Genomic DNA, 22930 nt, shown 5'->3' on the forward strand with positions numbered 1-22930 from the left:
CAACCCTTAGATGCTTTACCGCCCTAGACCCAGAGGGGCCAGAGGCCGCCTTATTCTTAATATGCATTTTATCACCCAATCTGCTCCTGACATTAGGAAAAAACTCCAGAAGTTGGATTCCGGCCCTCAAACCCTACAACAGGACTTAACTAACCTCACCTTCAAGGTGTACACTTATAATAGTGAAGAGGCAGACAAACAACAACGCATCTATGAGTCACAGCTACTTGCCTCCAATGTAAGATGACCCACAACCACGTCTCCAGCATACAAAAACTTCAGAACACCCAAGCCACGGCTCCCAGGGGCTCCTTCAAAACCTCCTCGTGGACCTTGCTTCAAATGCCAAAAGCCTGGCCACTGGGCCTTGGAATACCCGCAGCCCGGGATTCCTCCTAAGCCATGCCCTGTCTGTACGGGCCTCCACTGGAGGTCGGACTGTCTGACTCACACCACTGCTGCTCCTAAAGCCCCTGGAGCCCAAACCCAATGTTCCTTGGCCAACTCCTTCCCAGATCACCTCAGCTTAGCAGCTGAAGACTGACGCTGCCTGCTCGCCTCGGAAGCCCCCTGGACCATCATGGATGCTGAGCTTCGGGTAACTCTTACAGTGGAAAGGGTAAGTCCGTCCCCCATTTAATCGATACAGGGGCTAGCCACTCCACATTACCTTCTTTTCAAGGGCCTGTTTCCCTTGCCCCTGTAACTGTTGTGGGTATTGACGGCCAAGCTTCAAAACCCCTTAAAACTCCCCCACCCTGGTGCCAATTTGGACATTCTTTTATGCACTCTTTTTGAGTTATCCCCACCTGCCCAGTTCCCTTATTAGGCCGAGACATTTTAACCAAATTATTTGCTTCCCTGACTATTCCTGGACTACAGCCACATCTCACTGCTGCCCTTTTTCCTAACCCAAAGCCTCCTTTGCATCTTCCTCTCGTATACCCCCACCTTAACCCACCAGTATGGGACAACTCTACTCCCTCCCTGGCAACTGATCACATGCTCATTACTATCCCATTAAAACCTAATCACCCTTACCCCACTCAACGCCAATATCCCATCCTGCAGCAGGCTTTAAAAGGATTAAAGACTGTTATCACTCGCCTGCTACAGCATGGGCTTCTAAAACCTATAAACTCTCCTTACAATTCCCCCATTTTACCTGTCCAAAAATCGGATAAGTCTTACAGGTTAGTTCGGGATCTGCACCTTATCAACCAAATTGTTTTGCCTATCCACCCTATAGTGCCCAACCGTACACTCTTTTGTCCTCAATACCTTCCTCTACAACTCACTATTCCATTTTGTTCTTAAAGATGCTTTTTTTCACTATTCCCCTGCACCCCACTTCCCAGCCTCTCTTTGCTTTTACCTGGACTGACCCTGACACCCATCAGTCCCAGCAGCTTACCTGGGATGTGATGCCTCAAGGTTTCAGGGATAGCCCTCATTACTTCAGCCAAGCTCTTTCTCATGATTTCCTTTCTTTCCACCCCTCTGCTTCTCACCTTATTCAATATATTGATGACCTTCTACTTTGTAGCCCCTCCTTTGAATCTTCTCAACAAGACACCCTCCTGCTCCTTCAACATTTATTCTCCAAAGGATATTGGGTATCCCCTTCCAAAGCTCAAATTTCTTCTCCATCTGTTACCTACCTCAGCATAATTCTTCGTAAAAACACACATGCTCTCCCTGACGATCATGTCTGACTGATCTCTCAAATCCCAACACCTTCTACAAAACAACAACTCCTTTCCTTCATCAGCATGGTTGGATACTTTCACCTCTGGACACTTGGTTTTGCCATCCTAACAAAACCATTATATAAACTCACAAAAGGAAACCTAGCTGACCCCATAGATCCTAAATCCTTTCCCCACTCCTCTTTCTATTCCTTGAAGACAGCTTTAGAGACTGCCACCACGCTAGCTCTCCCTGACTCATCCCAACCCTTTTCATTACACACAGCCGAAATGCAGGGCTGTGCAGTCAGAATTCTTACACGAGGACTGGGACCACGCCCTGTAGCCTTTTTGTCCAAACAACTTGACTTTACTGTTTTAGGCTGGCCATCGTGTCTCTGTGCAGCAGCTGCCACCACCCTAATACTTCTAGAGGCCCTCAAAAATCACAAACTGTGCTCAACTCACTCTCTACAGCTCTCATAACTTCCGAAATCAATTTTCTTCCTCACACCTGATGCATATACTTTCTGCTCCCCGGCTCCTTCAGCTATACTCACTCTTTGTTGAGTCTCCCACACTTACCATTGTTCCTGGCCCAGACTTCAATCCAGCCTCCCACATTATTCCAGATACCACACCTGACTCCCATGACTGTATCTCTCTGTGATCGACCTGACATTCACCCTATTTCCCCATATTTCCTTCTTAACTATTCCTCACCCTGATCACATTTGGTTTATTGATGGTAGTTCCACCAGGCCTAATCACCACTCATCAGCAAAGGCAGGCTATGCTATAGTATCTTCCACATCTGTCTTTGAGGCCACCACTCTGCCCGCCTCCACTACCTCTCAGCAAGCCCAACTCATTGCCTTAACTCGGGCCCTCACTCTTGCAAAGGCACTACGTGTCAATATTTACACTGACTCTAAATATGCCTTCCACATCCTGCACAATCATGCTGTTATATGGGCAGAAAGAGGTTTCCTCACTACACAAGGGTCCTCTATCATTAATGCTTCTTTAACAAAAACTCTTCTCAAGGCCGCTTTACTTCCAAAGGAAGCTGGAGTCATTGACTGCAAGAGCCATCAAAAGGCATCAGATCCCATTGCTCTAGGCAACATTTATGCTGATAAGGTGGCTAAAGAAGCACCTAGCATTCCAACTTCTGAACCTCATGGCCAGTTTTTCTCCTTTTCATCGGTCACTCCCACCTACTCCCCTGCCGAAACTACCACTTATCAATCTCTTCCCACACAAGCAAATGGTTCTTGGACCAAGGAAAATATTTCCTTCCAGCCTCACAGGCCCATTCTATTCTGTCATCATTTCATAACGTCTTCCATGTAGGTTACAAGCTGCTAGCCCATCTCTTAGAACCTCTCATTTCCTTCCCATCGTGGAAATCTATCCTCAAGGAAATCACTTCTCAGTGTTCCATCTGCTATTCTACTACCCCTCAGGGATTGTTCAGGCCCCCTCCCTTTCCTACACATCAAGTTCAGGGATTTGCCCCTGCCCAGGACTGGCAAATTGACTTTACTCACATATCCCGAGTCAGAAAACTAAAATACCTCTTGGTCTGGGTAGACACTTTCACTGGATGGGTAGAGACCTTTCCCACAGGGTCTGAGAAGGCCACCACAGTCATTTCTTCCCTTCTGTCAGACATAATTCCTCAGTTTGGCCTTCCCACCTCTATATGGTCTGATAATGGACAGGCCTTTACTAGTCAAATCACCCAAGCAGTTTCTCAGGCTCTTGGTATTCAGTGGAACCTTCATATCACTTACCATCCTCAATCTTCAGGAAAGGTAGAACGGATTAATAGTCTTAATTTTAAAGACACACCTCACCAAGCTCAGCCTCCAACTTAAAAAGGACTGGACAGTACTTTTGCCTCTTGTCCTTCTTAGAATTAGAACCCGTCCTTGAGATGCTACAGGGTACAATCCATTTAAACTTTTATATGGACGCACTTTCTTGCTCGGTCCCAATGTCATCCCAGACACCAGCCCTCCAGGCGACTATCTTTCAGTCCTCCTGAAGGCTAGACAGGAAATTCACCAGGCTATTAATCTTCTCTTGCCTACTCCAGATTCTCAGCCATATGAAGACACCCTAGCTGGACGATCAGTTCTTGTTAAGAATCTGACCCCTCAAACTCTACAACCTCGATGGATCAGACCCTACTTAGTCATCTATAGTACCCCAACTGCCATCTGCCTGCAGGATCCTCCCCACTGGGTTCACCGTTCCAGGATAAAGCTGTGTCCGTCGGACAGCCAGCCTAATCTCTCCTCTTCCTCCTGGAAGTTGCAAGTATTCTCCCCTACTTCCCTTAAACTCACTCGCATTTCTGAAGAACAGTAATAACCCTTATGAGCCTAATACATCCCTTCATTCTATTAGGTCTGTTCATCCTTACCCTACTTTTTGCAACAGGGCTTTACGAAGTGACCCCCACTACTCGGACTGAGCCCCAAAAACTAGTCATCCCTACTATCTTCTGTCTAGTCACACTCCTATTCACCATTCTCAACTACTCATAAATGCCTTACTCTTGTTTACACTGCCGGTTTACAGTTTCTCCAAGCCATCATAGCTGATATCTCCTGGTGCTATCCCTAAACTGCCACTCTTAACTCCCTCTTAGAGTGGATAGATGATCTTTGCTGGCAGGGGACCCTCCAATACTTTCACCCTGATGAAGTTCTATTCTTTACTTTTATATTCACTTGTGTTCTCATTCCCACTCTTATGCCACCCTCTACCTCTCCCCAGATATCTCTAACACACTATCAATCTTACCCACTCTCTCCTAGCCGTTTCTAATCACTCCTTAGCGAACAATTGCTGGCTTTGCATTTCCCTTTCTTCCAGTGCCTACACAGCTGTCCCCGCCTTACATACAGACAGGGCAACATCTCCTGTCTCCCTACACCTCCAAGCTTCCTTTAACCGCCCTCATCTTTACCCTCCTGAAGAACTCATTTACTTTCTAGGCAGGTCCAGCAAGACCTCCCCAGATATTTCACATCAGCAAGCTGCGGCCCTCCTCCGCACTTACTTAACAAACCTTCCTCCTTATATCAACTCTACTCCCCCCATATTTGGACCCCTCACAACACAAACTACTATTCCTGTGGCCGCTCCTTTATGCATCTCTCGGCAAAGACCCACTGGAATTCCCCTGGGTAACCTTTCACCTTCTCGATGTTCCTTCACTCTTCATCTCCAAAGCCCAACTACATACATCACTGAAACAACTGGAGTCTTCCAGCTCCGCATTACAGATAAGCCCTCTATCAGTACTGGCAAACTTAAAAACATTAGCAGTAATTATTGCTCAGGAAGATACTTACTCTGTATTTCACTCCATCCTTGGCTACCTTCCCCTCGCTCGTCAGACTCTCCTCCCTGGCCCTCTTCTTGTTTACTTATACCCAGCCCCGTAAGTAACAGTGAAAGGTTGCTCGTAGACACTCAACGTTTTCTCATACATCATGAAAATAGAACCTCCCCCTCTACACAGTTACCCCATCAGTCCCCATGACAACCTCTGATGGTTGCCGCCCTAGCTGGATCCCTAGGAGTCTGGGTACATGACACCCCTTTCAGCACTCCTTCTCACCTTTTTACTTTGCATCTCTGGTTTTGCCTTGTACAAGGTTTCTTCTTCCTCTGTGGATCCTCTACCTATGTGTGTCTACCTGCTAATTGGACAGGCACATGCACACTAGTTTTCCTTACTCTCAAAATTCTATTTGCAAATGGGACTGAAGAGCTCCCTGTTCCCCTCATGACACCAACAGGACAAAAAAGAGTTATTCCACTAATTCCCTTGCTTGCTGGTTTAGGACTTTCTGCCTCCACTATTGCTCTCAGTACTGGAATAGCAGGTATTTCAACCTCTGTCACGACCTTCCGTAGCCTCTGTAATGACTTCTCTGCTAGCATCACAGACATATCACAAACGTTATCAGTCCTCCAGACCCACGTTGACTCTTTAGCTGCGGTTGTCCTCCAAAACCGCCAAGGCCTTGACTTACTCACTGCTGAAAAAGGAGGACTCTGTATATTTTTAAATGAAGAGTGTTGTTTTTACCTAAATCAGTCTGGCCTGGTATATGACAACATAAAAAAAACTCAAGGATAGAGCCCAAAAACTCGCCAACCAAGCAAGTAATTACGCTGAACCCCCTTGGGCACTCTCTAATTGGATGTCCTGGGTCCTCCCAATTCTTAGTCCTTTAATACCTATTTTCTCCTTCTTTTATTCAGACTGTGTATCTCCATTTAGTTTCTCAATTCATCCAAAACTGTACCCAGGACATCACCAATCATTCTATACAACAAATGCTCCTTCTAACAACCCCACAATATCACCCCTTACCACAAAATCCTCCTTCAACTTCACCTCTCCCACTCTAGGTTCCCACGCCACCCCTAATCTCGCTCAAAGCAGCCCTGAGAAACATCACCCATTATCTCTCCATGCCACCCCCCAAAAAATTTTTGCTGCTCCAACACTTCAATACTATTTTATGTTATTTTTCTTATTAATATAAGAAGGCAGGAATGTCAGGCCTCTGAGCCCAAGCTAAGCCATCATATCCCCTGTGACCTGCAGGTATGTTCGGATGGCCCGAAGCAAGTGAAGAATCACAAAAGAATTGAAAAATGGCCAGTTCCTGCCTTAACTGATGACATTCCACCACAAAAGAAGTGAAAATGGCTGGTCCCTGCCTTTACTGATGACATTACCATGTGAAATTCCTTCTCTTGGCTCATCGTGGCTCAAAAGCTCCCCCACTGAGCACGTTGTGACCCCCACCCCTGCCAGCCAGGGAACAACCCCCTTTGATTGTAATTTTCCACCACCTACCCAAATCTTATAAAACCTCCCCACCCCATCTCTCTTCATTGACTCTCTTTTTGGACTCAGCCCACCTGCACCCAAGTAAAATAAACAGCCTTTTTGCTCACACACAGTCTGTTTGGTGGTCTCTTCACACGGACACACGTGACACTTCCCACTCTTCCTGCCCCTTTCCAAAGGCAGAGGAGCCTCCCATGGTCGCCACTACCACAGGCCCATGAGGAGTACTGCTAGACTACCACTTAAGGCCCAAGGCCTCTCCAGTCAGCTTGTGGTGAATGCTGCCTGGCTTGGGACTCACCCTTCAGGGCAGTGCACTCTCCAATGGCCCTGGGCAGGTCTAGAAAAGCCATCCAAGAGCCAAGTCCTGGAATTGAGGACCCCAAGAGGCCACTTGGTGCTCTAGACCCTGTGGCTGAGCTGGTACCTAAGGTGCAAGACAAAGTCCCCTTTGTTTTTACTTCCACTTTTCTCAAGTGGAAGGCATCTTGTCCCATAGCCACCATAGCTGGGAATGTCCTGAGACTCACCTTAAGCCAGCAAGTTTCAGAGTCTCACCCAAGGTTCTCAATGTAGTACATGGGTATCACTGCTGGTTATTCAGGGCCCCCAGGGCTCTTCAGTTAGCAGGCAATGAATCCTGTCAGGACTAGTTCCTTCCCTTCAAAGGCAGCAGGTTCCTTTCTGGCCCAAGGTGTGTCAAGAAATGTAGTACAGGGAGCTAGGGCCTGGAAAGGGGGCTTCACGACTCTGACTGGTGCCCTATCCTGGTGTGGGTGAGCTGGTATCCAAGATACAAGACAAACTCATCCCCACTCTTCCGTCTCCTCTCCTCAAGCAAAGGGATGTCCGGACCTCTTTTGGAGTTGTAAACTGAACTGCCTGGGGTTAAGGGAAGGGTGATGCCATCACTCCCTCAGCTACCCCAGCTGGTGTCTCAGTAGGTCACATGTCTCCCCACAGTCCACTGTCTCTGGGCCCAGTTCAGCATTGGGACTTGCCTAGGACATGCAGTCCTTGCAGCCTAGACTGCCTTTCGAGTTTATTTAAGGCCCCAGAGCACTTTAGCCCACAGATGTGAGGCTTGCTGGAACTCAAGTTTGGACTGCTGGGACTGGTAATTCCTCTTTGGCTAGGGCCAATTTAAATGCTCCCTCTATGGGGAGGTGTCAGCTGAGTTTGGTCTGGTTTTGTTTTCTGTTATAATAGGGCAGCACTGAGTTTAATGCCTCAGAAATGCTGCAATTTATGTTTTCCCAATGCACCAAAATGCTTTCCACACCATGCTATGACTGCAGGGCGACTGGGGAGGTGTGGACTGGTGAGTCAAGACTTTTTCCTACTTCCTCAGTGCCTCTTTTAGCAATATGAAGTTAAAACCAGGTATTATGAGTGCTCACCTGATTTTTGGTTCTTATGTGGGTACTGCTTTTGTGTGTAGATGGTTCTTAGATTGGTGTCCTCATGTGAGGAGGTAGGGAACAAATGGTGTAGCCTTCTATTCTGCCATCTTGTTCTGCCTCCTTCCTCAATCTTTCTTTTTGGATAAGAGAAACTGAAGTCCTGGCCAGGATGCTGTATTCCAGAGAATCCTGGGGTATGGAGTTACCAGAGCAAATCACAAATAGGGCATAGAGTAGTGCTAGAGGCAGAGCTGGAAGGATAGTTAAATCTGAGTAACCAATCCCAAAAAGATAAGGCAATGTCTAGCTACAAACACATATAGGGACTAATGCAAGAAGTGGTTTCAGGGAAGTGGGGAGCAGAGCAAAGCTTGGATCTGTTCTTAAAATTCAAAGCAGGCAGCTAGCAGTTTTAGGAATTTTATTCCTGCTGTTTTAGGTTTGTTTTGGTGAGGAATGGGGTTAAAGAGAAAGGAGAAGGAAAATGTTCTAAGTGTTTAAAGATTTAGCAGGGAACAGAAATAGGATTTCAAACATCATTTTTATCTAAAATTTTTGATTCCAAAAATTCTGACTTTCTCCCTCAGTTCCAGGTCCATATATTTAACTGTTTATCAGAATTCTTTATCTAAATGTCCTAGAAGTATCTCAAACTTAAATTTATCTTCCTCCTAAATTCATTTATCCTCTTTTGTTCCCTAATGAATGGCAACATCATTATCAAAACCATCAATGCCATTCTAGCTAGACATTTTGGAATTCAGTTTTACTTCTTCTTCTTCACTCCTCACTCATCCAATACACTTGGGTTTTCAGTCTAGTCCATTTTACCTCTATGATATCTCCTTTTTGTATCATTGCTTATACCAGTACTGGTTAAGAAATAGATCAAGAAAGGGCCTGTAGAATACTATGGAACCTGTTGTAGAAAGCTAATATAAGTATGGGATAAACACGTATACAGAAGTAGTAGTGCCTGGGGAAGGTTGAGAATCACATCTTGAGTTGATTGTGGCAACTGCAGCCTAATTTCAGACAAAAATTAAGATATGGGAATGGGAAGCGTAATGAGGAATATAGGTTTCTTCAGCACAGTAGTAATGAGGGAAGAGGGTTGTTTTGGTGACAGTTGTGGTGAAAAAGACAGGCTAATACTGGTCCTGAACCAAGGCAGCCAGTTCAAGAAGAGGCCAGAGAGCTTGGAAATAATTCTGGGGGAAAAGATAGTGGGAATGAGGCACAAAAGCAGGCCATAGCCCAGCTGTCAGGGTACAGAGCTATTCTTCCCTCTGGTGCTACAGGCCTGGGGGATGGGGGCAGAACTCAGGTCTCAAAAAGGAGGTCAGAGAAGTAGAACAGCCTCTCTGTGTGGGATAGGAAGAGATATAGAGAGCTACTCTTTGACAGTATCACTCAAATAGAGAGAGCTCAGTTATTATATAAACACTGCAACTTTGAGTGTAAAGCACGTAACATTTTTTGCTAGTTAGCAAGAGCTCCTGAAAGCCTGTCTGACTGTTCTTTCTTTATTCCTTTTAATTTTTTTTTTTTTTTTGAGACAGGGTCTTACTCTGTTGTCCATGCTGAGGACAGTAGCATGACACTGTTCATTGCAGCCTCGACATCCTGGGCTCAAGCAATTCTCCTGCATCAGCTTCCCAAGTAGCTGGGACCAAAAGCACACACCACCATGCACGGCTAATTTTTTTATTTTTTGTAGAGATGAGGTCTCACTATGTTGTTCAGGCTGTTCTCCTGGACTCCGGCAATCCTGTTGCCTTGACCTCCCAAAGTGTTGGGATTACAGGCGTTGAGCCACCATGCCCAGCTCTGACTGTTCTTTCTGAGGTTGTTTGTAGACTTGATTGGCTCTGTTGAACAACTGGGAAAGGCAGGTCCTTTGGCATGTGGACTACTCTATTACACAGGCCACCCACCCAGTCTCATTGCCTCTTCCACACTAGTAGTTAAGTTATTGTATTAGTTCGTTCTTGCACTGCTATAAAGAAATAACTGAAACTGGGTAATTTATAAAGAAAAGTTTAATTGGATCACGGTTCCACAGGATGTACAGGAAGCATGTCTGGGGAGGCCTCAGGAAACTTACAAGACAAAGGGGAAGCAGGCATGTCTTACATGGCTGGTGCAGAAGGAAGAGAGAGAAGTGGGAGGTGCTAAACACTTTTATTTATATTTATTTATTATTTTGAGACAAAGTCTGGTTCTATCACCAGGCTGGAGTGCAGTGGTGCAATTTTGGTTCACTGCAATCTCTGCCTCCTGGGCTCAAGCCATCCTCCCACCTCAGCCTCCCAAGTAGCTGGGACTACACGTACGCACCACAATGCCCAGCTAATTTTTGAATTTTTTGTGGAGACAGGGTTTTTCCATGTTTCCTGGGCTGGTCTCAAACTCTGGTGTGCAAGCAATCCACCCACCTTGGCTTCCCAAAGTGCTGGGATTACAGGTGTGAGCCTCTGCGCCCGGCCTACACACTTTTAAATAACCAGATCTCATGAGAACTCACTCACTATCATGAGAACAGCAAGGGGTAAATCCACCTCCATGATCCAATCACCTCCCATCATGCCCCTTCTCCAACAGTGGGGATTACAAATTCAATATGAGATTTGGGTATGGACACAAATCCAAACCATATCATTCTGCCCCTGGCCCCTTCTAAATCTCATATCCTTCTTACATTGCAAAGTACAATCATCCCTTCTCAACAGTCCCCCAAGTCTTAACTCATTTCAGCATTAACTCAAAAGTCCACCGTCCAAAATCTCATCTGAGACAAGGCAAGTCCCTTCCACCTATGAGCCTGTAAAATCAAAAACAAGTTAGTTACTTCCAAGATACAGTGGAAACATAAGCATTGGGTAAATACACCTGCCATTTCAAAAGGGAGAAATCAGCCAAAAGAGAGGGGCTACAGGCCCCAGGCAAGTCCATAATCCAGCAGGGCAGTCACTAAACCTTAAAGCTCCAAAATAATCCCCTTTGACTCCAAGTCTCACATCCAAGTCACAGTGATGCAATGGGTGGGCACCTAAGTCCTTGAGCAGCTCCACCCACTGAGAGCTTGGCTCCCATGGCTGCTTTCAAGGGCTAGTATTGAGTGCCTGTGGCTTTTTCAAGTGCACAGTATAAGCTATTGGTGGATATACCATCCTGGGATCTGGAGGACAGCAGCCCCCTTCTCACAGCTCCACTAGGCAGTGCTCCAGTGGGGAATCTGTGTGGGGGCTCCAACCCACATTTCCCCTCCACACTGCCCTAGTAGAGGTTCTCCATGAAGGCTTTGCCCCTGCAGCAGACTTGTGCCTGGACATCCAGGCGTTTTCATATATCCTCTGAAATCTAGGCAAAGGCTCTCAAGCCTCAACTCTTGACCTCTGCGCTTAACACCATGTGGAAGCCGCCAAGGCTTATGGCTTGCACCCTCTGGAGCAGTGGCCTAAGACCTATCTGGGGCCCTTTTAGCCACAGCTGGAGCTGGAGTGGCTGGGATGCAGGGAGCAGTGTCCTAAGGAGCAAGGTAGTGGAGCCTTGGGCCTGGCCTATGAAACAATTCTTCCCTCCTAGGTCTCTGGGCCTGTGATGGGAGGGGCTACCATGAAGGTGTCTGAAATGCTTTTGAGACATTTTCCTCATTGTCTTGTCTTTACTTAAGCAAATTTCTGCAGCCAGCTTGAATTCCTCCCCTGAAAGGGGGAATTCTTTTCTACCATATGGCCAGGCTGCAAATTTTCCAAACTTTTACACTCTGTTTCCCTTTTAAATATAATTTCTAGTTTTAGGTTAGTTTTTTGTTTGTTTGTTTGTTTTTGTTTGTTTTTTTTTTGCTCACGAATATGAGTTGAGGTTGCTAAAAGCAGTCAGGCTACATCTTCAACTCTGCTGCACAGAAATTTCTTCTGCCAGGTACCCCAAATCACCACTCTCAAGTTCAAAGTTCCACAGATCCCAAGGGCAGGGGCACAGTGCCTCAAACATCTTTGCTCCAGTTCCCAAAAAGCACCCCATATTCATCTGAGACCATCTCAGCCTGGACTTCACTGTCAATATCAATATCACTATCAGCATTTTGGTCACAACAATTTAACAAGTGTCTAGGAAGTTCCAAACTTTCCTTCATCCTCCTGTCTTCTTCTAAGCCCTCCACACTTTTCTAACCTCTGCCTGTTACCCAGTTCCAAAGCTGCTTTCACATTTTCAGGTATCTTTATGGCAATGCCTGACTTTCCACTACCAATTTTTTGTATTGGTACATTCTTGCACTGCTATAAAAAAATACCTGAGAATGGGTAATTTATTTTTAAAAAAGAGGTTTAATTGGCTCATGGTTCTGCAGGCTGTACAGGAAGCATGGCTTGGGAGGCCTCAGGAAACTTAAAATCATGGTGGAAGGCAAAGGGGAAGCAGGCACATCTTACATGGCTGGAGCAGGAGGAAGAGAGAGAAGGGGCAGGTGCTTACACACTTTTCAATAACCGGATCTTGTAAAAACTCACTCATTATCAGGAGAACAGAAAGAGGGAAGGATATCTGCCCCCATGATCCATTCACCTCCCACAAGGCCCCTCCTCCAACGTGGGAGATTACAACTGGATATGACATTTGAGCAGGGACGCAAATCCAAACCGTATCAGTTATCGTCCAAAAGAGAAAGGTAGTTTAGGGAAACTCAAAAAACTTTAGAGAAATTCAAAAAATTCTTTTTTTTTTTTTTTTTTTTGAGACGGAGTCTCACTCTGTCGTCCAGGCTGGAGTGCAGTGGCCGGATCTCAGCTCACTGCAAGCTCCGCCTCCCGGGTTTACGCCATTCTCCTGCCTCAGCCTCCCAAGTAGCTGGGACTACAGACGCCCGCCACCTCGCCCGGCTAGTTTTTTGTATTTTTTAGTAGAGACAGGGTTTCACTGTGTTAGCCAGGATGGTCTCGATCTCCTGACCTCATGATCCGCCCGTCTCGGCCTCCCAAAGTGCTGGGATTACAGGCTTGAGCCACCATGTCCGGCCCTCAAAAAATTCTTAAGTCAAATGAACTTAGGTTATAAATAACTTCCTTATTCATAAAGTAGAAATTATTATACCCCACAAAGTAGTTTTGAAAGCTAAATGAATTAACATATATAAAGTCCTCTGTGGACAGAAAACCAAACACTGCATGTTCTCACTCATAGGTGGGAATTGAACAATGAGAACACTTGGACACAGGAAGGGGAACATCACACCCTGGGGCCTGTCGTGGGGTGCAGGGCAGGGGGAAGAATAGCATTAGGAGAAATACCTACTGTAAATGATGAGTTAACGGGTGCAGCAAAGCAACACGGCACATGTATACCTATGTAACAAACCTGCACGTTGTGCACATGTACCCTAGAACTTAAAGTATAATAAAAAATAAAAATAAAAAATAAAGTGCTTTGCATGATGCTTGGAACACAGTGGGATCTAAAAAGCAAAATGAAAACTGGCTTATATAACTCTTCTTCTTAAAATTTTTCTTTTTCCTTTTTTTTTTTTTTTTTTTTTTTGAGACGGAGTCTCACTCTGTCATCCAGGCTGGAGTGCAGTGGCATGATCATCTCGGCTCACTGCAGCCTCCACCTCCCAGGTTCAAGCAGTTCTCCCACCTCAGCCTCCAAAGTAGCTGGGATTACAGGCATGCACCACCATGCCTGGATGATTTTTGTATTTTTAGTAGAGACAGAGTTTCACCATGTTGGCCAGGCTGGTCTTGAACTCCTGACCTCAAGTGATCCACCCACCTTGACCTCCCAAAGTGCTAGGATCACAGGCGTGAGCCACCGTGCCTGGCCCCTTCTTTAAAATTGTCAATGGTTTTCTATGATTAGGCTTCTACAATCTGGTTTCATTATAAAAACAAGCATTTGTTTCAGACCTGTCTGTTGTTGCTACTAGGTTATAAGCTACTTTAAAAACCATGTCTGTTTTAGACCCTCAACAATCAGCACTACTCCCTGCATATGGTACTTAATAAATTTGTTGAATGAATGAGTGAACATAAACTCTTTCTCCATTAATGCACCCCCAATATATAGTTCATATGCACAATGCTAACACATGCTCCTTAGGATAACTCTGATGCTAACGTAGGGTCCTGAAATATCAAGGGAATTCTCATATCCATCTCAATTCACTGAATGATACAAATTATTTTGTGCTTTCTTTCACTGTTTGAATACTTCAGGCTCCTAGGGACAGGGACTGCACTGACAAAGTCCATAAACTAGACCAATATATAATACTATCATTCTCTGTTCTTTTTCACCAAAATCTTTTTGAGATACACAGTTGGACTGCTTTAAGAAACCTAGAGTTAAACACAGTTGTTTGGATAGAATGAAATGATTAAAGTTAAGTAACTGCAACTGCAGAAATATCCCAATCTCCTAACATGCAATAAAGCAACAAAGTAGAGGTAAGAGGGTTGCTTTGGTGACAGTGGTAATGAATAAGACTTTTTTTTTTTCAATAAAAAAGTTGTACGATTACCGTTCACTTGGTTGATTTCTGAGTTGGAGGATAGAATCTCATCTGCCAGTTTCTGTGCAGTAGGAAGAACTTCAGTGTGGTGTGCCGTGATTAAATATTGAATAAACTTTTGTAGCTGGTCCCTATTCATCTGGAAAAGGGTTTCAGAGATAGGAAGACGCAATTTGACTTGGTCTGGTTTACGGATCCTGTAGAGTGAGAGCGCTACCACATGGGCACAGTAGAATATGTCCTTGTTCCCACAGCCACATGTTACTGAGGTGATTTTGCATCGATCAAAACTGATTGCAACTTTGTAAGTCACTGCTGGTTCAGAGGCAGTGGCCAGCTCAGTTACTGTGCCACTCAGATGAAAGCCTAAGGAAACAAAAAAGAAACTGTGTTTAGAGATTCTATAGTAATAAACTTAAGATTCTCACTTTACATGTGAATTCATCAATTCATAAATTATGTACTGGGTATCTCCTACACATGTACATGATAGGCTTTGCCACAGACACAGAGGTCAATGAAATTCAGTTACTGCTCTGAAGAAACACACAATATAGAAAGAGTCCCTACCCTGGAGTTCATGAACCTCCTGAACTCATACTGATATGAAAACTTTAGCTTGTATGTATATACATTTTTCTGGGGGCGGGGGGATAGTTCATAGCTATCATCATAGTCTCAGAAAGACTACGAAGGAATCCTAAATAACTTAAAGACTCCTGCAGTAGATTTTCAGCTCTAGGTGGTAGGCAAAGACAAGTCTACAAATAATATCTGTATTATCTAGAGTAAGGTAGATGTCACAAATGAAAGAGAATCCAAAATGCCAAGAGGAAGGACAGAAGGAAGATCAAAGAAGACTAAGGAAAATAATTCTTCTTTAAAACATAAAATTCCACATGGAATACATAAAAGGCAAGAAATTTAAGACACGAAAGGCACAGCTAGGTGCAATGAAACTACGTAGTGTTACACCTCTACTCACTAGGCACACAGTGACAGTAATTTTGAAATGTAGGAGAATCCATTTTTAACTTAACAAAATTAAAAGATAAAATCAATAGCAAATCAATTCTGTAATATTAATTGTTCTTTATTATTATTTTTATCTTTTAGCTCTGTCACCGAGGCTGGAGTGCAGTGGTGCAATCTCAGCTCACTTCAGCCTCTGTCTCCTGGGCTCAAGTGATCCTCCCACTCTCAGCCTCGAGTACAAAAATAGAGGAAAATAAAGGAAAGGCTAATGAAAAAACGAGCCAGGTGCAGTGGCTCATTTTTGTATTTTTAGTGCAGAGGGGGTTTTACCATGTTGCCCAGGCTGGTCTTGAACTCCAGGGCTCAAGCAATCCGCCTGACTCAGCCTCCCAAAGTGCTAGGATTACAGGCATGAGCCACCATGCCTGGCTATTCTTTACTTTAAATATGATTTTTCTTCTTTGAAAAGAATATGTATTCATCTAATCATTAAGTCATTCAACAAAAGTTTAAGGAGACCTTAAGTACTGAACTGCTAGGCCTAGGGATGCTAACAAAAAAAGAAGATATTTGTGAAGCATCTGCTATGTAGCAGAACTGTTTTGGGTACTTTTAATAATTTATCACAGCAACCTTATAAAATCAGTACTATTTTCCTTATTTTAAAGGTATGTAAACTGAGGTTCAGAAAGTTTAAGTAATTTGCCCAAGGCGCTAGCAAATGTGACAGACCTGAGATTTGGAACCAAGAGGTCTGACTGACTCCAATGTTAATTTTCTTTCCATTGTATGTCATTACCTCTAAAAGGCGCCACAACAAAGTTCTTTTCAAAACCCATAGACATGCTTAGTGTAGTGGCTCACATATGTAATCCCAACGGCTCAAGAGGTTCAGGTGAGAGGATTACTTGAGGCCAGGAGTTGGGAGACCAGCCTGGGCAACACAGTGAGACCCTGTCTCTACACAAAATTAAAAAAAGTAGCCGGTATGGTGGCACATGCCTGTAGTCCCAGCTACACATATAAGTAAATGGTAACAATATGATGTGCCAAATGCTATAGCACAGACAGGAACAAAGGTGAGACTAATTTCAGAGACTTTCCTGTTTAACTGGACTATACACTGTGAACAGGAAAGCAATTTTAAATAATCTTATATCTGTTGGAGAAATATTTGTCAAGTAATAAAAGGTACATATGTAAGTTTCAGAGCTACCATTGTGACCTGGCAGAATTAACAAATGCAGAGAAAACTTTCCAAAATTCAAGTTTCAGACAGTTATGGTTAATTAAAATAAGACCCAAATTTACAAGTACACTCATAAAACCTAGCCAAATTATCACACAAAGGTACATTTATGTCTAATCCAAAGAAAGGTACACATTACTGAAAACATTCAGATTAATTTCCAGAGCAAGAAAAAGATAAAAATAAACTCACTAACTTCATAGCCTCCAGGTTTGGTTAAACCCCAGAGAGGCTTTTTCTCAGCAAAACAAGCTGCAGGTTTAAAAATATTTACTGTCACTTGTTTAAAGCAAAGTCAAAAAGTTACATTCAAATTAATTATAGGTAAAGATTAATTATAGGTAAAGACTGCCTTCACTTAAAAACTAAGGAAGCTGGGCAACATGGCTCAGATGCCAGCACTTTTGGAGGCCAAGGTGGGAGGATTGCTTGAGGCTAGGAGTTCAAGACCAGCCTCAGTAACATAGCAAAACCCCGTATCTACAAAAAATCAAGCTGGGTGTGGTGGCATACACCTGTAGTCCCAGCTACTTCAGGACTGAGCTGGGAGGAATGCTTGGGTCCAGGAGTTTGAGGTTGCTAGACAGCTATGATGGTGCCACTGTACTCCAGCCTGGGATACAGAGTGAGATCCTGTCTCTTTAAGAAAAAGAAAAAGAAAAAGAAAAAAAGAACTAAAGAAGAGAGCTGTAGGGTTGGGAAGCAGCTCCTCTCCAGACCTATACCCACCAGACATTGCCAGCAGAGTAATATATAGCAAAGAGCACATTACACTAGGAATTAGGCCGCTAGAACCTGATATTTACTATGGAGTCTTGGGCCACACACTTTACAACTCTTGAGCCTTAGATATCTTCTAAGTAGTATAATAATACTTGCTCTGCTTACCTCTCAAAAGTACTCTGTAAAACTATAAAATGTCCTACGGATGTGTTACTAATGTTATAATGCAATTATTAATGGCTCTCCATGTAAAGGGGATAAGAGACAACTTCCCCAATGGCCAAGTTTCACAGTGGTTGAAAACTAGGTGCTAAGAAAGTACATTCTTAATTTCCCTTGCGCCATTCAGAAGTATTTAGTACATTGTTGAGAAATGACTTGAGTCCTGATACAAAGACCTCACAGAAGGGCTACATTAAAATTTCAAACAAAATAGTAATGTCAACGTGGAAAAGCCTAGTTACTAAGCCCCTGAGTCTAAAGGTGGCTCATGCCTGTAATCCCAGCACCGTGGGGGGACAAGACAGGAGGATCACTTGAGGCCAGGAGTTCAAGACCAGCCTGGGCAACATAGAAGGACCCTGTCTCTAAAAAAAAAAAAAAAAAAATTGCTACACGAGCCCAGGAGGTTGAGGCTACAATGAGCCATGATGACACCACTGCGCTCCAGATTGAGTGACAGAGTAAGACTTTCTCAAAATAAAAACAAACAAACAAAAAACAACCAACCAACCAACCAAACAAATAAACAAAATGATACATAGAAACATTTCTGCTTCATCCGTTCAATGTTTTAGGCACACTTGGCTTGCAGCAGCACAGTCTCTGAGCCTAATTTCTCCTTCCCTTCCTGCGTGAAAACTGAGTAAGAATATTGGTTAGATTTGAGACTGAAATAGTCATCAATGGGTATCTTACTAGGACATAAGGCTCATGAGGTCAGGGCTTTCTCTGCGTATTGTTCATCACTAATATTAAAAAAAACCAACAAACTACCCTGGTTGTATATTTACAAAAACATTGGACCTCAGCTTCTACAGTTTTAAGATGAGAGGCTGGCCTAAATGATCTCCATGGTTTAATCCTGTGCAGATACATTATGATTCTATAGTGACTATCACTGAATTTCCCACAATGTTAGACACAGAACTTTGCATATTAAAGTTATTTAATAAATGGTGGCTGATCTTACAAAGCAAAGCTCTTTTACTTAGCCTTTATGAGGGCTTACTATGTGTTAGGCTCCATTCTAAGTGCTTTATATGCATTAACACATTTAATTGTCACAGTTTTATGAATTTGATAGTAGGTATGATGGTAAGTTTTGTTTTGTTTTGTTTTGAGATGGAGTTTCACTCTGTCGCACAGGCAGGAGTGCAGTGGTCCGATCTCAGCTCACTGCAACCTTCACTCTCCGGGTTCAAGTGATTCTCCTGCCTCAGCCTACTGAGTAGCTGGGATTACAGGCGCCTGCCAACACGCCTGGCTAATTTTTGCATTTTTAGTAGAGACAGGGTTTCACCATCTTGGCCAGGCTGGTCTTGAATTCGTGACCTCGTGATCCACCCCCTCTCAGCCTTCCAAACTGCTAGAATTACAGGTGTGAGCCACCGTGCCTGGCCCGATGGTTAGTTTTATGTGTTAATTTGACTAGGCTATGGTACCCAGCTATTCAACCAAACACTAATCTAGGTGTTGCTGTGCAGGTAATTTGTAGATGTGGTTAATATTTACAATCAGTTGACTTTATCTAATGCAGATTATCCTCAATTATGTGGGTGGGCCTCATACAATCGACTGAAAAGTCTTACAAGCAAAAGTCTGAGGTTTCTCTGAGAAATAACAAATTCTGCCTCAAGATTGCAGCACCAGGTCCTGCCCCAAAATTTCCAGCCTGCTCTACAGATTTCATACTTCTCAGCTGCCCATATCACATAGGCCAATTCCTTGAAATAAATCCTATGTATGTATGTATGTATGTATGTATCTATCTATCTATCTATCATCGCTCACTAGTTTTGTTTCTCTGGAAAATTTTGATTACTATTACTACTCCCATATTTATGTATGAGAAAACATAAGCATAGAAAGCTTAAGTAACTCATTCAAAGGTCACTCTGCTAGGAAGTGACAAAGCCAGGATTCACACCTAGGCAGTCTGGTTCTAAAGCTCAAACTCTTAACTATCACACCATACTACATCTCTATAATATTGTACTATAGGCAATTAACACCACATTTAACTAATGGAATTACAAACTATAAAACAATATAACTAGAAATATTATTAGAAAATAATGGTCAGTTTATTAAAATTCTAAAATTTCAGTTTTTACAGCATTGGTATGGCTTGAAACCACTAGGTTAATCTAGAATTAGAGCTCAAGTATCAATTTAGATTACAGCTGTCTTCAAAATGGATCAATATTAAAACAACCGAGAAACTTTCTGCAAAATATTTTTCAAAGCATTGAAAAATACATGGCTCCCTAGAGGCTTTGGCTAGGGCTCATGATTGATGCTCTTGGGAACATGTTCATTTGAGCTGTGTAAATGTTTGGGCTCTGTCAGCTGTATTAACACTGGTATAGCTCATGCTTCGGACCTAGGCTCATCTGAAAGGCAGAAGGCCATGTAAGTTTCCTTGTTGGGAGTTTCTTTTTCTCCTCATATATCTTAGAATGTAAAAGGGAAGTCCCTTTCAAACATCTATACTCCTTGCCTTATTGTAACCTAGCAACATTTTTTAAAAAGTCTGATTACTCCTGAGAATAAAGCTAAGTAGACTAGGTTTAATGTAGTGTTTCTTTCCCATTGCCAACCTAACAGCCATAAACATGTCCATCAATAATCTATTAATTTAAGCAAACATGTAGAAGCTTTTTCTTTTTTTTTGAGACAGGGTCTTGCTCTGTTATCTAGGCTGGAATGCAGTGGCGCGACCACGGCTTGCGGCGACCTTGACCTCCTGGGCTCAAGGAATTCTCCCAACTTAGTTTCCCAAGATGCCACTATGCCTGGCTAATTATTTTTTATTTTTTAATTTTTTTGAGACGAACTCTCACTCTGTCGCCAGGTTGGAGTGCAGTGGCGCGATTTCGGCTCACCGCAACCTCCAACTTTCTGGTTCAAGCGATTCTCCTGCCTCAGCCTCCCGAGTAGCTGGGATTACAGGCACGCACCACCACACCCAGCTAATTTTTTATATTTTTAGTAGAGTTGGGTTTTCACCATGTTGGCCAGGATGGTCTTGATCTCCTCACTTTGTGATCCGCTTGCCTCAGCCTCCCAAAGTACTGGGATTACAGGCACAAGCACCGTGCCCGGCTGCCTGGCTAATTTTTTTGCATTTTTTTGTAGAGATGGGGTTTCACCATGTTGCCCAGGGTGATCTCAAACTCCGGGGCTCAGAAGGTTGGTTTTTAAAAATCTTTACCGGCTAGGTGTGGTGGCTCATGCCTGTAATTGCAGCACTTTGGGAGCCCAAGGTGGGAGGACTGCTTGAGCCCAGCAGTTCAAGACCAGCCTGGCAATCAAACAAAAAAGTACAGAGACAGGGCCAGGCGTGGCGGCTCACGCCTGTAATCTCAGAGCTTTGGGAGGCTGAGGCAGGTGGATCACTTGAGCTCAGGAGTTCAAGACCAGCCTGGCAATATGGCGAAACCCTGCCTCTATGGAAAGTACAAAAAATTAGCCAGGTGTGGTGGTGCACACCTGTAGTCCCATAGCCACAGTCCCAGCTACTTGGGGGGAGCTGGCTGAGGTGGGAAGATCACTGGAGCCTGGGAGATCGAGGTTACAGTGAGCCAAGATCATATCACTGTCCTCCAGAACAAGGCAAGCAAAAAAAAAAAAAAAAGGACAGAAACAGCAGTATGTTGAGTCCCCATGATGTATACATCACTTAACTTCAATAATTATCAACACAAAGACAAATTTCTTTAACCTACTGTTTACCAACTCCTTTCCTACCTCCTCCATAGATTACTTTGAAAGCAAATCTTGCAAATATCATTTCATTGGTAAACACCCCTGATATGAATCTCTAAAAGATAAGAAGTAAAATTAGTAATTCCTTAATATCAAATATTGAGTGTTCAGATTTCCATAATTAACTTTTCTTTTTCTTTTCTTTCTTTTTTTTTTTTTTTTTGAGACAGTGTCTCTCTCTGTTACCTAAGCTAGAGTGCAGTGGTGTGATCATGGCTCACTGCAGCCTCAACCTCCTGGGCTCAAGTGAACCTCCCACCTCAGCCTCCTGAAAAGTTGGAACTTTTCAGGTGCTACCATTCCTAATTTTTTTATTTTTTGTAGAGATGGGGTCTCAATGTGTTGTCCAGGCTGGTCTTGAACTCCTAACCTCAACTGATCCTCCTGCCTCCGCCTCCCAAAGTCCTGGGATTATAGGCATGAACCACTGTGCCTGGTTCTTTATTTTTATTTTTCTTTAATACAGGATGTTTGTTCAAATCAAGATGCAAACAAGGTGCAGACATTTAATTTGGTTATTATGTCTCTTAAACTACAAGTTCTCTTCTTCCCCAACATCCTAATATTGAAAAATAATAGTGAGTTCTAGAGACTTGATAAGATTTGGGTTTTTTGCGGGAATTACTTCACAGGCTGTGTTGCATACTTTCTATTGCATCACATCGGGAGACATACAATGCCTGATTGTCTTTCTTTTCATGCTGTTAGAAATGATCAGTGGGTTTTGGTGTTTTTGACCTGATCTCTCTCTTACAAAGTTCCTTGTCAGCTTTTCACCTAATGGTTTTAACAGTCATTGATGATGTTGCCTTGACTTACTATTTCATTAGGGGTGACTTAATTTTTTATTTAAAGTTTTGACTGCCTTTCTTTGATTCTTAACACCCTTATCTGTAAAATAAAGAAAAAAACCACGTAAAGTGGTTAGGTCAGTGCCTGGAACCTGGTGGGCTCTTAACAAAAACAGTAACAGAAACAACCGCCACAAAAATTGCTTAGAAACTCATGGGAAAAACAACTACTTTATAGATGAAGTTTTCCTAAATATCATCTTTGTGATACTCCTTCATTCACATTTTCCTAAGATACAAAAAGAAAATACATACGTTGTGAAGTTATTCTACTTATCAAATATTCAAATGCCCAAGAACTATATAGGCTTTTAAAACAGTCTATTTTATTAGTTATAGGTCTTCAACTGATTAGGATATGGATAAATTGTGGAGAGGAATAAGCAGGTGTAAAGAGAAGCAATATATAATGTTAGATTTGGTAGTGTACCACAGTTAAAACACACACACGTGCGCACACACACACACAAACACACACACACCCCTACCTGCTTTACTAGTGATTCCAGTGGGTCATAAAGGTAAAACAGGCCGGGCGCGGTGGCTCAAGCCTGTAATCCCAGCACTTTGGGAGGCCGAGACGGGCGGATCACGAGGTCAGGAGATCGAGACCATCCTGGCTAACACGGTGAAACCCCGTCTCTACTAA

At 43.4% G+C, this 22930-nt stretch overlaps 1 protein-coding gene across 1 annotated transcript in view; it reads right to left on the reverse strand.

Annotated features, from left to right (window-relative positions):
* The window catches only part of ZSWIM5 (zinc finger SWIM-type containing 5), a 196757-nt gene that overhangs the window by 61127 nt on the left and 112700 nt on the right, over window positions 1-22930 (reverse strand). Inside the window, exon 2 of the mRNA XM_025401944.1 lies at window positions 14503-14859. Coding sequence (XP_025257729.1) covers window positions 14503-14859 — 357 coding nt within the window. The remainder of the gene's footprint in view (window positions 1-14502; window positions 14860-22930) is intronic.

Source organism: Theropithecus gelada, chromosome 1 (genome assembly GCF_003255815.1).
Source record: "Theropithecus gelada isolate Dixy chromosome 1, Tgel_1.0, whole genome shotgun sequence".
NCBI classification, from domain to species: Eukaryota; Metazoa; Chordata; class Mammalia; order Primates; family Cercopithecidae; genus Theropithecus; species Theropithecus gelada.